Below are 12,773 nucleotides of genomic sequence, written 5' to 3' on the forward strand. Positions count from 1 at the left end.
CCCTCCACCTAACCCACCTCCAACTTGCATAATCAATCCCCACACTATTGTCCATGTCCACGTCCTTCATATTTATTCTTTGACTAATCCTTTCACCTTCTTTCAACCAGTCCCCACCTCCCCTGCCCCTCTTACTCCTGTCAGTCTATTCCACGAATCTATACCTCTGGTTCTATTTTGCTCATTAGTTTATTTTGTTCATGACATTCCTCTTATAAGTGAGATCATATGGTATTCGTCTTTCACTGACTGACTTATTTCACTTAGCATAATAGATTCCAGTTCCATCCCTGCTGTTGTAAAATAAGAATCCCTTCTTTTTTTCTTTTTTCTTTCTTTCTTTTTTTTTTTTTGCTGCCTAGTATTACATTGTATAAATGTACCACAGTTTTTTAATCCATTCAACCACAGATGGGCACTTAGACTGTTCCCAGCACTTGCCTATTGTAAATAGCACTGCTGTGAACCCAGGGGTGCATAACTTTTCTGAATTGGTGTCTCGGGATTCTTAGGATATATGCAGCAGTGGAATCACTGGGTCCAAAGACAGTTCCATTTTTAATTTTTTGATGAAATTCCATGCTATTTTCCATAGTGGTTGCACCAGTCTGCATTCCTAATAGTGCACTAGGATTAACTTTCTTCTAAATCTTTACCAGCATGTGGTATGGTTTCTTGTTGTTGTTGTTGTTGTTGTTGTTGTTGTTGATGATGATGATTTATTAATTATAGGTAACTGTTCCAAATGGCATGGAAAATGTAGCCCAGCCCCCACTAAGAAAGGCCAGTGGGGAGCAAGGTTGGCACACAGGACTCACACCCATGGATAGGTTCTCCCATGGGGGATCAGGCCTGCATTGTACCTAGGCTGCTATGAGACTTGCTTTTGCTAAAACTCCCTCACCTTGGATTGAGGCAGAAAATGTTTACTGCACATCTTTAAAGTAACTTCCTAAAGTCTGTGCTAAATCTTCCAAGTATGAAGTGTAACCAGTTCAACTACTTTTTCCCTTGATCTGTAACATCCTTCTCTTTGAAATAATCAGCAACATTCTTTCCTTTGTTACCTGTAAAAGGTAATCACCTTCAGTGAACCTGTGCATAAAATGAGGACCATTCTCAACACAATGTACCCAGAAAAGCAATAAAATCCTGTCCAGGCAGGGGTTGGGGCCCTCTCTCTCTCTTAGAGAGCAGCCATGCCATCCCTTTTTCTCCACAGGGCTTCTGTAGTCCATGTGAATTTGTTCATTGCAGCCACAACACACAGACCATGCAGGCTGGGGTCCACAACAATTAATGATGGCCACTTTGGCAGGTGTGAGGTGATATCTCATTGTGGTTTTAATTTGCCTCTCTTTGATGGCTACTGATGTTGAGCACTTCTTCATATGTCTCTGGGTCATCTATATGTCCTCCTTGAAGAAGTGTCTATATTCATGTCCTTTGCCCATTTCTTAATTGGATTGTTTGTTTTCTTGGTGTTGAGCTGTATGAGTGTTTTAGATATTTTGGAGATTAAAACCTTGCCCAATGTATCATTGGCAAACATGTTCTCCCATCCAGTCGGCTCCCTTTTCATTTTGAAGATGGTTTCTTTAGACATGCAGAAGCTTTTTAATTTGATGTAGTCCCACTTGTTTATTTTTCTCTATCCCCCTTGCCCTAGGTGATATATCAGCAAAATATTCCTACATGAGATACCTGCAATTTTACTGCCTATGTTTTCCACTGGGGTTTTTATGGTATCCTGGTTTACTTAAAATACATTTAAGTATTTTATCCATTTTGAGTTTACTCCAGTGTATGGTGTAAGATGATAATCTACTTTCATTTTTTTTGCAAGTACTTGTCCAGTTCTCCCAACACCATTTATTGAAGAGACTCTCTTTATGCCACTGTAGGTTTGTGCCCCCTTTGTCAAATATTAATTGACTATAAAGACATGGTTTTATTTCTGGGTCCTCTATTCTGTTGTATTGATCTGTGTATCTGTTTTTATGCCAGTACCAGACTGTTTTGATTACAGTAGCCTTGTAGTATAGTTTTGTATCAGGTATTGTGATCCCTCCTACTTTGTTCTTCTTTCTCAAGATTGCTGAAGCTATTTAGGGTCTATTATTTGGTTCCATATATATTTTTGGAGTATTGGTTCTAAATATGTGCAATGCACCATTGGTATCTTAATAAGAATTGCATTGAATCTATAGATTGCTGTGGGTAGTATGGATATTTTAATGATGTTAATTCTTCCAATCCATGAACACATTTTATGCTTACACTTACTTGTATCTTCCTCAGTTTCTTTCTTCATGTCCTATAGTTTTCTGCTATAGGTCTTTTACCTCCTTGGTTACATTAATTCCTGGGTACTTTTTATTTTGTTTTTGCTGTAGTAAGCGTAAATAGTTTTCTTAGTTTCTCCCCCCACCCCTTGGTTCATTGTTGGTATGCAAAATGCTGTCAATTTCTGAATATTGATTTTGTATCCTGCTACCTTGCTACATTCACTTATTAGATCCAGTAATTATCTCGTGGAGCCTAGAGAGTTTTCTATATACACTATGGTGACATGTGTGAATGATGGCAGTTTTACTTCTTCCTTGCCAATTTGGACACCTTTTATTTCTTCCCGTTGTCTGATCACTGTGCCTAGGACTTGTAGTGCTATGTTGAATAAGAGTGGTGAAAGCAAACACCCTTTTCTTGTTCCCAATCTTAAGGAAAACACTTGTAGTTTCTGTCCATTAAGTATGATGCTAGCAGGGGTTTTTCTACATATGGCCTTTATGTTTAGATATGTACTCTCTATTCTCACTCAATATTCTCTGAGTATTTTGTCATAAATTGGTGCTGGATTTTATCAAATGCCTTTTCTGCATTTATTGATAGGACCATGTGATTTTTGTCTTTCATTTTGTTTATGTGACATATCATATGCAAATTTAAAATTTTAAGAGAGATGTGAAAGTTTCTATTTGGCTTCCAGGGTCTCCATTGCCTTTAGCTCCAAATAATCCACATACACAGCTGTGGTTACTCATTCTGAATCCCTACATTAGTGACCCAGATCCATTCTTTAGCATATACCGGTCTAATTTTCTCAGTACCATTTATTGGAGACACTATCCTTTTCCCCATTGTATATTTCTGGCTCCTCTGGCTAACTTAATTACCTTATTGTATAGGTTTATTTCTGAGTTCTCTATTCTGTTTCATTGATCTATGAATCTATTTTTTGCCAGTACCATACTGCTTTAATTACTATAGCTTTGTGATGTAGTTTGAAACTTGTGAGTGTGATGCCTCCAGTTTTGTTTTACCTTCTCAAGATTGGTTTGGCTGTTGAAGGTCTTTTGTGGTTCCATACAAATGTAAGGATTGTTTGTTCTATTTCTGTAAAAAATGCCACTGGAATTTTGATAGAGATTGCATTGAACCTGTAGATTGTTTTGAGTATGTTAAAAAATGGTTCAACTTAGTAAATTTGAAGATCTAATTGGCTTTATAAAGTAAGTCATCCATCAGGCCATATCTCATCTAGCAACTAAGAGGGAGCTCTGGGGGCCTATACAATATGGAAGGTTTATATAGAAAGAAGAGTGGGGCAAGGGAGTTATTAACAACAGAAAAAGGATTCATTGGGAGCTTTGACATCTTTTATACAGGGCACACAGACAAGAGGATTTTTTAAAAAATATTGTTCTATGTATCTTAAGACCTGATTTTTAATATCTTTTTTATTTTGAAGTTTTCATCATGCAGATTCCTTTTTCATTCTAGGGGATAGAGGGGGCAAGTGTGACAGGTTACAGTACTGTTGTTTCACCAGAAAATTCCAGCCTGTTTGATTAAAGTCACATTCCTATGAGATGTTGAAACTGCCATTAGATGCAGTATTAAATCTCAGTTTGGTATCCTGGGCTTTTAGCACTAGTGATGCCATTTGGAGCCTGTACTATGGACATTTTAACAATATTAATTGTTCCAAGCAGTGAGCACAGTATATTTTCCTATTTTTTAGTATCTTCCTCATTAATATTCAGCCATACCTTATAGTTTTCAATGTACAGATTTATCACTTCCTTGGTTGCGTTTACTCCCAGTTTTATTTTTTGATGCAATTGCAAATGGAACTGTTTTCTTAATTTCTCTCTCTGAAACTTTGTTATTAGACACTACAGATTTCAGTAAACTGATTTTGTATCCCATAGAGGTACTGAATTCACTTATTAGTTCTAGCAAAGTTCCATATTTTAAATAATTTATTGGAGTTAATGACTGAACTAAATTGAACATTCTTAAAAAGCAAAATTTGTTGAATTAAAAGAGGCATACAGAAATTATGGGTTCAAATACATTTTTTCTTTAATAAATCCTCTTTGGTGACAAACCCACAGTCAATACGATTTTTCAGTTCATAATAATACTTTGAAGTTGGAGAAGGGCTGGTCTTGACTAGGTTATATTTCCTTTTAAATTTGACATAATTATTTGTGTTGGGTATTGTAGGCACTTAGCAGCCTCTTTTCAGACACTGCCACAGAGCTGGAGGGGAAAACCATCCTTGGATGGGAACCACTGCAGTGTGTGAGAACTGGAAGCAGCCTGACATTCCAATCATCCCCCATTCCTTACTCTGATTATAACTTTGGGCAGATCACTGAACTCCTTCCAGCCCCATTTCAGCAATGGGGAATGGAGTTCATAATTGTTCCACCTCACAGAAGAGATGTTTATAGAAATTAAGTTAAACAATGTTAACAATAGGCACTAAATTCAGTGTATATAGCATAAAATTATATAAATTCATCTCCTATTTAACAAAAGTTTTCTAGTGAGGGAATATATGGCAGCCCTTCTGATCTCAGTATGAAATTTCTCATTGATTTGGCAAATGAAGCCAAGGAGTGTAGTGCCCAAAGCTCTACATCAAAGATACACAGTTGTCTCCCTTGTTGGAGAGAAATAACAATTGCCTGGAGGTATCATAAGATATTCACCACCACAAGTTCATGAACTGAAGTCCCAAGGGTTCTAGTGAAGGCAGTGTCCTCAGTCTTAGACTTTGGAGAAACTTTAACTCAAAGTGCTGGGAGGTGACAGGATTCCCTTCACTTCAAATCTAATCCCTTAGAAACAGAGAATCAACAGGCAGATTTTCCATTCAGCCCACACGAGTGTCCCAAAGGGAAATGAGGTGCTCAGAGGAGGGAGTAACAGGGGGATGGTATCTAATGAGCAGATGAAGGGAGAAGTAAATATCTCCTCTGTGGCAGACTCTCAATGTGGGCACCTTAGGACACGCAGAATGTACTTGATTCTTCAGGAGACCTAACTCTGGTCCAGAGACCAATGTTTGACTCCTTCCTGCTCTTTTGTCTGAGGACAGAGCTTCAGTCTCCAACATTAGCCATCCAGGGCAGGATTCATACTTCTACAAGGAGCCCTTCCTTTCAGAGACCCTGCCCACGTGAGTCTCAGAGTGCAGCAGATGGTGTGGAGAAAATCCAAAGAGAATGGATCCTAGAATTCCTACTGCGGTAACCTGAGAGACTAACCTAGCTCAGAACTGAGAGATTACCATATCTGCTTGCTAGGTGAACTAATGACTATAAAATCAGTTTTGTATATTAAATTCAAATATTTTTTCCTAAAGACAATGCTACTTGGTATAGAATTCCTTTATATAGGTATAGATAATTTAGGGAAATGTGTGAAAATGTACTAATTTTATGTGGTCACTCAGTCATATTGTGTCTCCTTCACTTCTTTTTTAAAATATATTTTATTGATTATGCTATTACAGTTGTCCCATTTTCCTCCCTTTACTCCCCTCCGCACTGCACACACCCTCCCACCCACATTTCCCCTCTTTAGCTCATGACCATGGGTCATACATATAAGTTCTTTGGCTTCTACATTTCCCATACTATTCTTAACCTCCCCCTGTCCATTTTCTACCTGCCATTTCTGCTACTTATTCTCTGTACCTTTCCCTCCCTCCCTCCCACTCCCCCACTGATAACCATCCATGTGATCTCCATTTCTGTGATTCTGTTTTTCTTCTAGTTTTCTGCTTAGTTTGTTTTTGGTTTTTGTTTTTAGGTTTGGCTGTTAATAGATGTGAGTTGTCATTTTACTGTTCATATTTTTTATCTCCTTTTTCTTAGATAAGTCCCTTCAACATTCCATATAATAAGGGTTGGGTGATGATGAACTCCTTTAACTTGACCCTATCTGAGAAGCACTTTATCTGCCCTTCCATTCTAAATGAAAGCTTTGCTGGATAGAGCAATCTTGGATGTAGGTCCTTGCCTTTCGTGACTTGGAATACTTCTTTCCAGCCCCTTCTTGCCTGCAAGGTCTCTGAGAAATCAGCTGACAGTCTGATGGGAACTCCTTTATAAGTAACTGTGTCCTTATCTCTTGTTGCTTCTGGGATTCTCTCTTTCATTTTAATTTTGGCTAATGTAATTATGATGTGCCTTGGTGTGTTCCTCCTTGGGTTGAACTTCTTTGGGACTCTCCAAGCTTCCTGGACTTTCTGGAAGTCTAGTCCCTTACCAGATTGGGGAAGTTCTCCTTCATTATTTGTTCAAGTAAGTTTTCAATTTCTTGTTCTTTCTCTTCTCCTTCTGGCACCCCTATGATTCAGATGTTGAAATGTTTAAAATTGTTCTAGAAGTTCCTAAGCCTCTCCTCATGTTTTTGAATTCTTGCTTCTTCATTCTGTTCTGGTTGAGTGTTTCTTTCTTCCTTCTGCTCTGAACCATTGATTTGAGTACTTGTTTCCTTCCCTTCACTGTTGGTTCCCTGTAGATTTTTCTTTATTTCACATAATGGACCTTCATTGCTGCCTGGGTCTTTTTTATGCTGTTGAAGTACCCAGTGAGGTCCTGGAGCATCTTGATAACCAGTGTTTTGAACTGTGCATCTGTTAGGTTAGTTATCTCTTTGTCACTTAGTTGTTGTTTTTCTGCAGTTTTGAACTGTTCTTTCATTTGGGCCATTTTTTTTTGTATTGGCGCACCTGTTATGTAGTAAGGGGTGGAGCCTTAGGTGTTCACCAGGGTGGGGCAACCCATGTGGCTGTGTCGTGACTCTGTATGTAGGGGATGGGTCCGAGAGACAGCAATGCTGCTTGCTCACCTCTCTGCCAGTTTTCAGTCACTTACCCCACTACCCACAAGCAAATTAGGCCTTTCTGGTGCTGATTCACAGGTGGGTGGTTTTTGTACATTATAGGACCCTGTGGGTATTCTCCACAAACTCTCCTGTGAGGCTGGGAGTTTCTCCCACTGCTGCCTCAACCCCCACAGCTTCTTACAGTCAGAGGTTTTGAGGCTTTATTTCTCTATACTGCATCTCTGGGTTGTGCAGTCTATCTCACTCCCTAGTTGTTCCTCCCAGTTTATTTGCATGCAAATGTGGGACTATCCAGTCTCCCAGCCACTGCCTTCCCAAAAGTCCTCTCCACCCAGCTGCCTGTCTCCACCCCTCCTACCAGTGTGGATGAATGTTTCTTCTTTAACTCCTTAGTTGTCAGACTTCCATACAGTTCAAATTTCTGTCAGCTCTGGCTGTCTTTTGTTTTTAAATTTGTTGTCATCCTTGTTTTGGTTGTGTGAGGAGGCATAGTGTGTCTACCTACACCTTCATCTTGGCCCTCCTCCCCTTACTTTTTAAAGTAGAAGTTCTCCATTTTCTTTAACCTTGGCAAAAAAATTCTTTTTCTTTCAATTAATATTCAGTTGATATGATTAAATTATTATATTTTATAGCTTTGCCTTTTGGAATTATTTGTATAATTTCATTCCATTTTATTAATACCATTATAGAATCCTTCCATTTTTTTATATTATGAATATTGCATACTTTAACATTTTTTATATGTAAGAGCACATATTTACAATACCACATGAGTGAACAAAATCCATGAACACCCTGCTCATTTGATCTCACATTATAGAAAGGAGGCCGTTCCATAAAGCATAAGTGTGCTATGACATCATATCCTCAGGGAGAAATATGTGAAGAAAAGAAATCAATAATTGTCACATCAGCAGGATATGTAAAATTTGTTCATGAGGAACTTTGCATGTTGGCAAGATACAGAACCAGGACTAGTGTGTACCTATCAGATGTGTCACAAAAGAAATCAAAACTCAAAGCCAAGAACAGCAAAGGAAAGATGCCACAAAGATAATGAGAGATGTGCCAGCCTCATCCACTGCTGGGCCATATAAACACAAGGGTGATGTAATAACCATGGAAGAGGTGCATGACAATTAGGTCAGAGGTCAGTGAAGCAGTAATGGTCTGGTCAATGTGTGGTCCCTTGAGTCTGAGGTGACTTCAGCACCCATGCTGGCTGACTCTTCTTTCTGCACCTGGCTCTCTGCTGGGCTCTTCACACTTACTGCTTTCCCTCATTAACAGGAACTGGGCTTTTGAACTCTTCTTGCATTTATTGCACTGAATTCCAGATTCTTTTGACATGTCCCAAACTAAGACATGCCTTTTACACTACAATCCAGCATTTTTGCACACAGGCCCAGAAACACACACACACACACATACACACAAACACACAGTCATACACATGCATGATCAAAGGGAACCACAAAATGATTATGTATGTACTCTCACTATGTATGACACATTCTAATATTTTCTTTTGTGCCCTCTTGATTCAATTTTATTTCATTCTTATAAACCATAGTCTAACACCCTTGTTTATGCTGATCTCAGAATGTGGAGAAATATTCCTCCAGCATGTCCTCCACACCTAGGAATGAGATAATGAGATATCTCATTCCGTTGTGGAGTACATGTTTATTCAGCTACACTCCACTGAGCCTGGTGGGGGAGGAGGAATTTGAATAATATGCTTCATGCTTCAGGCACTCACTCTCTAGCAAGTAAGAAAGACATGGAAATAAATAAAAATCACACCATTGGTGCTCTAACACCTCAATTAGGAGTGTGGGAAGTGTCCTTTTCCTGTGCTAATATTAGGTAAAAGAAAAGGCCCATGAAGGAGACAGTTCATCTCTCTGAAAGGGGAGATGGAGTTTGGAGGATGGAGAGGGTGTGAAGAGTTCCAAAGGGACCAGTAGGGAGACTCCAAGCACGGGAGAGTCAGTGTATCAAGGCCCCAAACCCTAGGCTGTGGTGTCAGGTGCAGCAGACAATCAAACCCAATATTCAGGAGATCAGTGTGGGTGAGGGCAGGACCCTATGAAGGTGAAACTGGCAGAAAGGTCACAGAGACTTGAGCCTCATGTTTGAAGCTACAGAATTTTGGCTTCTGTCTCCACTGAGCAGTCACTAGGGGAGGCATTTAATTCAGAGAGTTCCATGACCTGCTTTGAAATACAGAAAATTCTCTCTGAGTCTACATGAGCATTTGGGTAGAGGGGTACCAGCATGATAGATGGGAAAGATGACAAGGAACAGAAATATGGCTGTGCAATTGGGGCCCAACGTGGTGGGAAGCAGTGGAGACATTTGAGAGGCAGAAGGGAATAAACAGCTGCATCTCATCCCAGTGGTCACCACTCACTTAGCAACAGGAAGGGCCTAACCCAGCTCCTTTCAAATAATGTGTTGATTATCTGTCCGTGGTAGGCGGACAGATGCCACAATGCCCACTATCAGGTGAGATCATTAACAATTTTTATGTTGTGCATCTGAAACAGTTAATGTCAGAAACCAATGTTACCTCATTTTTTAAAAAAAGGGAGCATATAAAAATCATGTAGGCTGGACCAAAAAATACAATTAAATTAAAGAAATAAAATGGTCTAAATGGTCTGCAAGTTCAAACAGCTGACATGTGGTAGATAAGTTGAAATCGGCCATGTAATCCAAAAGCTTAGCATATGTTATCATTTAGAAACTGGTTTCCATTTCATCTTCAAGAACCTCCACTATCGTCATTGTATTTGCTGATGCTGATTGTGTTTGTTTCCTTTGCTTGTTTTTAGTAGGATGTTTGATGTGTATGACACCTTGACAATGTAAAATAACACTCTTCTTTCTTTGATAAATTGCTATTTGCTGTTTTATCAGTTATTCTGGGTGTGAAGGGCATGGAACTGGGGTTGGAATGCTGCCAGAACCAGGGAGCTTTGCCTCATCTCAGCCATCAAGTACCTCCTGAACAATTAGATCTTTCCCCTTCACATGCATGTTTTCCTCTCTGTTTTTTAACCAGTTTTTAAAATTTCTTTAAAAAAGGATGCAAAATGGTCATATGAAAATAGAGTCCCATGATAACTTATCTATTCGAGGCTTAACAACTAGAAGTTGGATACTGTTTCTTTTTTTTATTGTTGTTCAAATACATTTGCCCCTCTTTTCCCCATCATTACTCACCCCAGCACTAGTCACCCCAACCTCCCACCTTTAATCCCCTCCACCATTGTCTTCCCTAAGAATCCTGAAACGTCAATTCAAAAGAACCTATGCACCCCGATGTTCATAGCAGCATGATTAAAATAGCCAAGTGTTGAAAACAGCCTATGTGTCCATCGGTAAATGAGTAAATAAAACTGGATACTATTTCTATATTCAGGAGAGTGAAGATAGTCTGATGTTGACATCATGCCTTGTATCCTTCCTTTTCCAATTACTGTGACAGAGTGAAAAGAGCTTGGTGATAACAAGGCCCCAGAAAGTCACTGTGTGTGTGTGTGTGTGTGTGTGTGTGTGTGTGTGTGTTGTAGGGCAGTTTGACCTGAGCGCATATACTCCAAAATGTGTCCTTTAACAAACACAAGCCAGAATATTAACCAACCCATGAAAATAAAAGGGGGATCTCTTGCTATTTACAAGATTTTTTGGAAACAACTTAATAAAATGCAGGGAACCGCATGTGAGCAAGGGATTCTTCCTGTCTCTGAGTTTCAGCAGCAGCAGGAAAGCCATCTCACTCCCCCTCATTCTCTGACACCATCTCTCATCTCTGCTCTTTCTCCTTCTACTCCCTGTGCTGAGTCCTTTCTGAGTCCTGAATGTCTGAAACAAGTGACATCTCTGGGTCTTTGCACTATTTTCCCCACCCCACCCCCTATTTCCTCGTATCTCACACTCTGTTTTCCTAGAAGTCACTACTCAGGTGTCATCTTGTTTGCAGGGCTTCCTGAGGGCCCAGTTAAAAAAAAAAAACCCATCCACTCTCTTTTACACTTACTTTCTTTTTCTTCACCTAACAGCATCTAACATGATGTATGATATAGATACATATTATATATTGCTTCACTATCATTATATTCTAATGATTTTGTCACTCACCATCCCAAACCCTTACCCTAGAGATTGGGATATCAATAAATATTCCTCAAGTGCATGAAAGTACTTCTCATTAAAATTGTGTAACCATGACAACCTTAGGCAAAGTGACTGAGGAGGACAGAAATTCCTAATGAAAGATGTCATGGAAGGGGATGCCATAAATAGCATGATACACACAAAAAAATAGATATTATTTTACTGTAAAATACAGTTGTAGTATTTGAACTATGCTAGTAAAATTTTCATTTGTATAAAAACTGATCATGCCATTTTTTCCCTACTAGTCACCTGCACCACATGGTACAAGGCAATAATACCCCAATTTCAGAATTTCTTCTCCTGGGATTATCAGAAGTACCAGAACTGCAGCCCCTCCTTTTTGGGCTGTTCCTCTCCATGTATCTGATCACTGTGCTGGGAAACCTGCTCATCATCCTGGCTATCAGCTCAGACTCCCACCTGCACACACCCATGTACTTCTTCCTCTCCAACCTGTCCTTGGTAGACATCTGTTTCACCTCCACCACCATCCCAAAGATGCTGCTGAACATCCAGACACAGAGCAAAGCCATCACCTATGCAGGCTGCATCGCCCAGATTTATTTTTCCCTACTCTTTGCATTGTTGGACAACTTCCTCCTGACTGTGATGGCCTATGACCGCTTTGTGGCCATCTGTCACCCCCTGCACTACATGGGCATCATGAACCCCTGGCTCTGTGGACTGCTTGTTCTGGTGTCCTGGATCTTGAGTGTTCTGGATTCCTTGCTTCAGTGCTTGATGGTGTTGCAACTGTCCTTCTGCCCAGACTTGGAAATCCCCCATTTTTTCTGTGAACTCAATCAGTTGACCCAACTTGCCTGTTCTGACAATTTTTTAAATAACATTGTGATGTATTTTGCAACTTTGCTACTAGGTGGTGGTCCCCTGGCTGGGATCCTTTACTCTTACTCTAAGATTGTGACCTCCATACGAGCAATCCCATCAGCTCAGGGGAAATATAAAGCATTTTCCACCTGTGCATCTCACCTCTCAGTTGTCTCCTTATTTTATGGTACCAGCCTAGGAATGTATCTCAACTCTGCCAACATCCACAGCTCACAGTCAAGTGCAGTCGCCTCAATGATGTACACTGTGGTCACACCCATGCTGAACCCCTTCATCTACAGCCTCAGGAACAAAGATGTAGAGGGGTCTCTGAAAAGATTCTTTGTCATGATAGTTACAAAAGGGACAATCATTCTGAGGCCAAAAAAGTAACCTTGCTTTCTTGGCCCCAAGTCTCAAAACTGTAAATGGTGATTCTTTCATCAGATTTTGGGTTTTAAACTTGCTCCTTTTATTTCTGTCCTGGAATTTCCTTTGTTTGTTTCAACTTCTCCATATAGTTTAAGCCACCATTTTACTAAGTTTTCTACTTTGTCTATTATATAAACAGTTTTTCCTTTTGTCCATTTTCCAAAAATCAAAAA

The 12,773-nt window shown here is 39.6% G+C and overlaps 1 protein-coding gene across 1 annotated transcript; it reads left to right on the top strand.

Annotated features, from left to right (window-relative positions):
- The first annotated feature begins 11,598 nt into the window (after window positions 1-11,598).
- LOC123828307 (olfactory receptor 7A10-like) lies at window positions 11,599-12,561 on the top strand. The gene has a single exon (XM_045853151.1). It carries the CDS (start codon window positions 11,599-11,601, stop codon window positions 12,559-12,561), a length of 963 nt encoding a protein of 320 aa, XP_045709107.1.
- The last annotated feature ends 212 nt before the right edge of the window (window positions 12,562-12,773 follow it).

This window comes from Phyllostomus hastatus, unplaced genomic scaffold (assembly GCF_019186645.2).
Source record: "Phyllostomus hastatus isolate PE091 unplaced genomic scaffold, TTU_PhHast_1.1 phas_contig_98, whole genome shotgun sequence".
Lineage (NCBI taxonomy): Eukaryota > Metazoa > Chordata > Mammalia > Chiroptera > Phyllostomidae > Phyllostomus > Phyllostomus hastatus.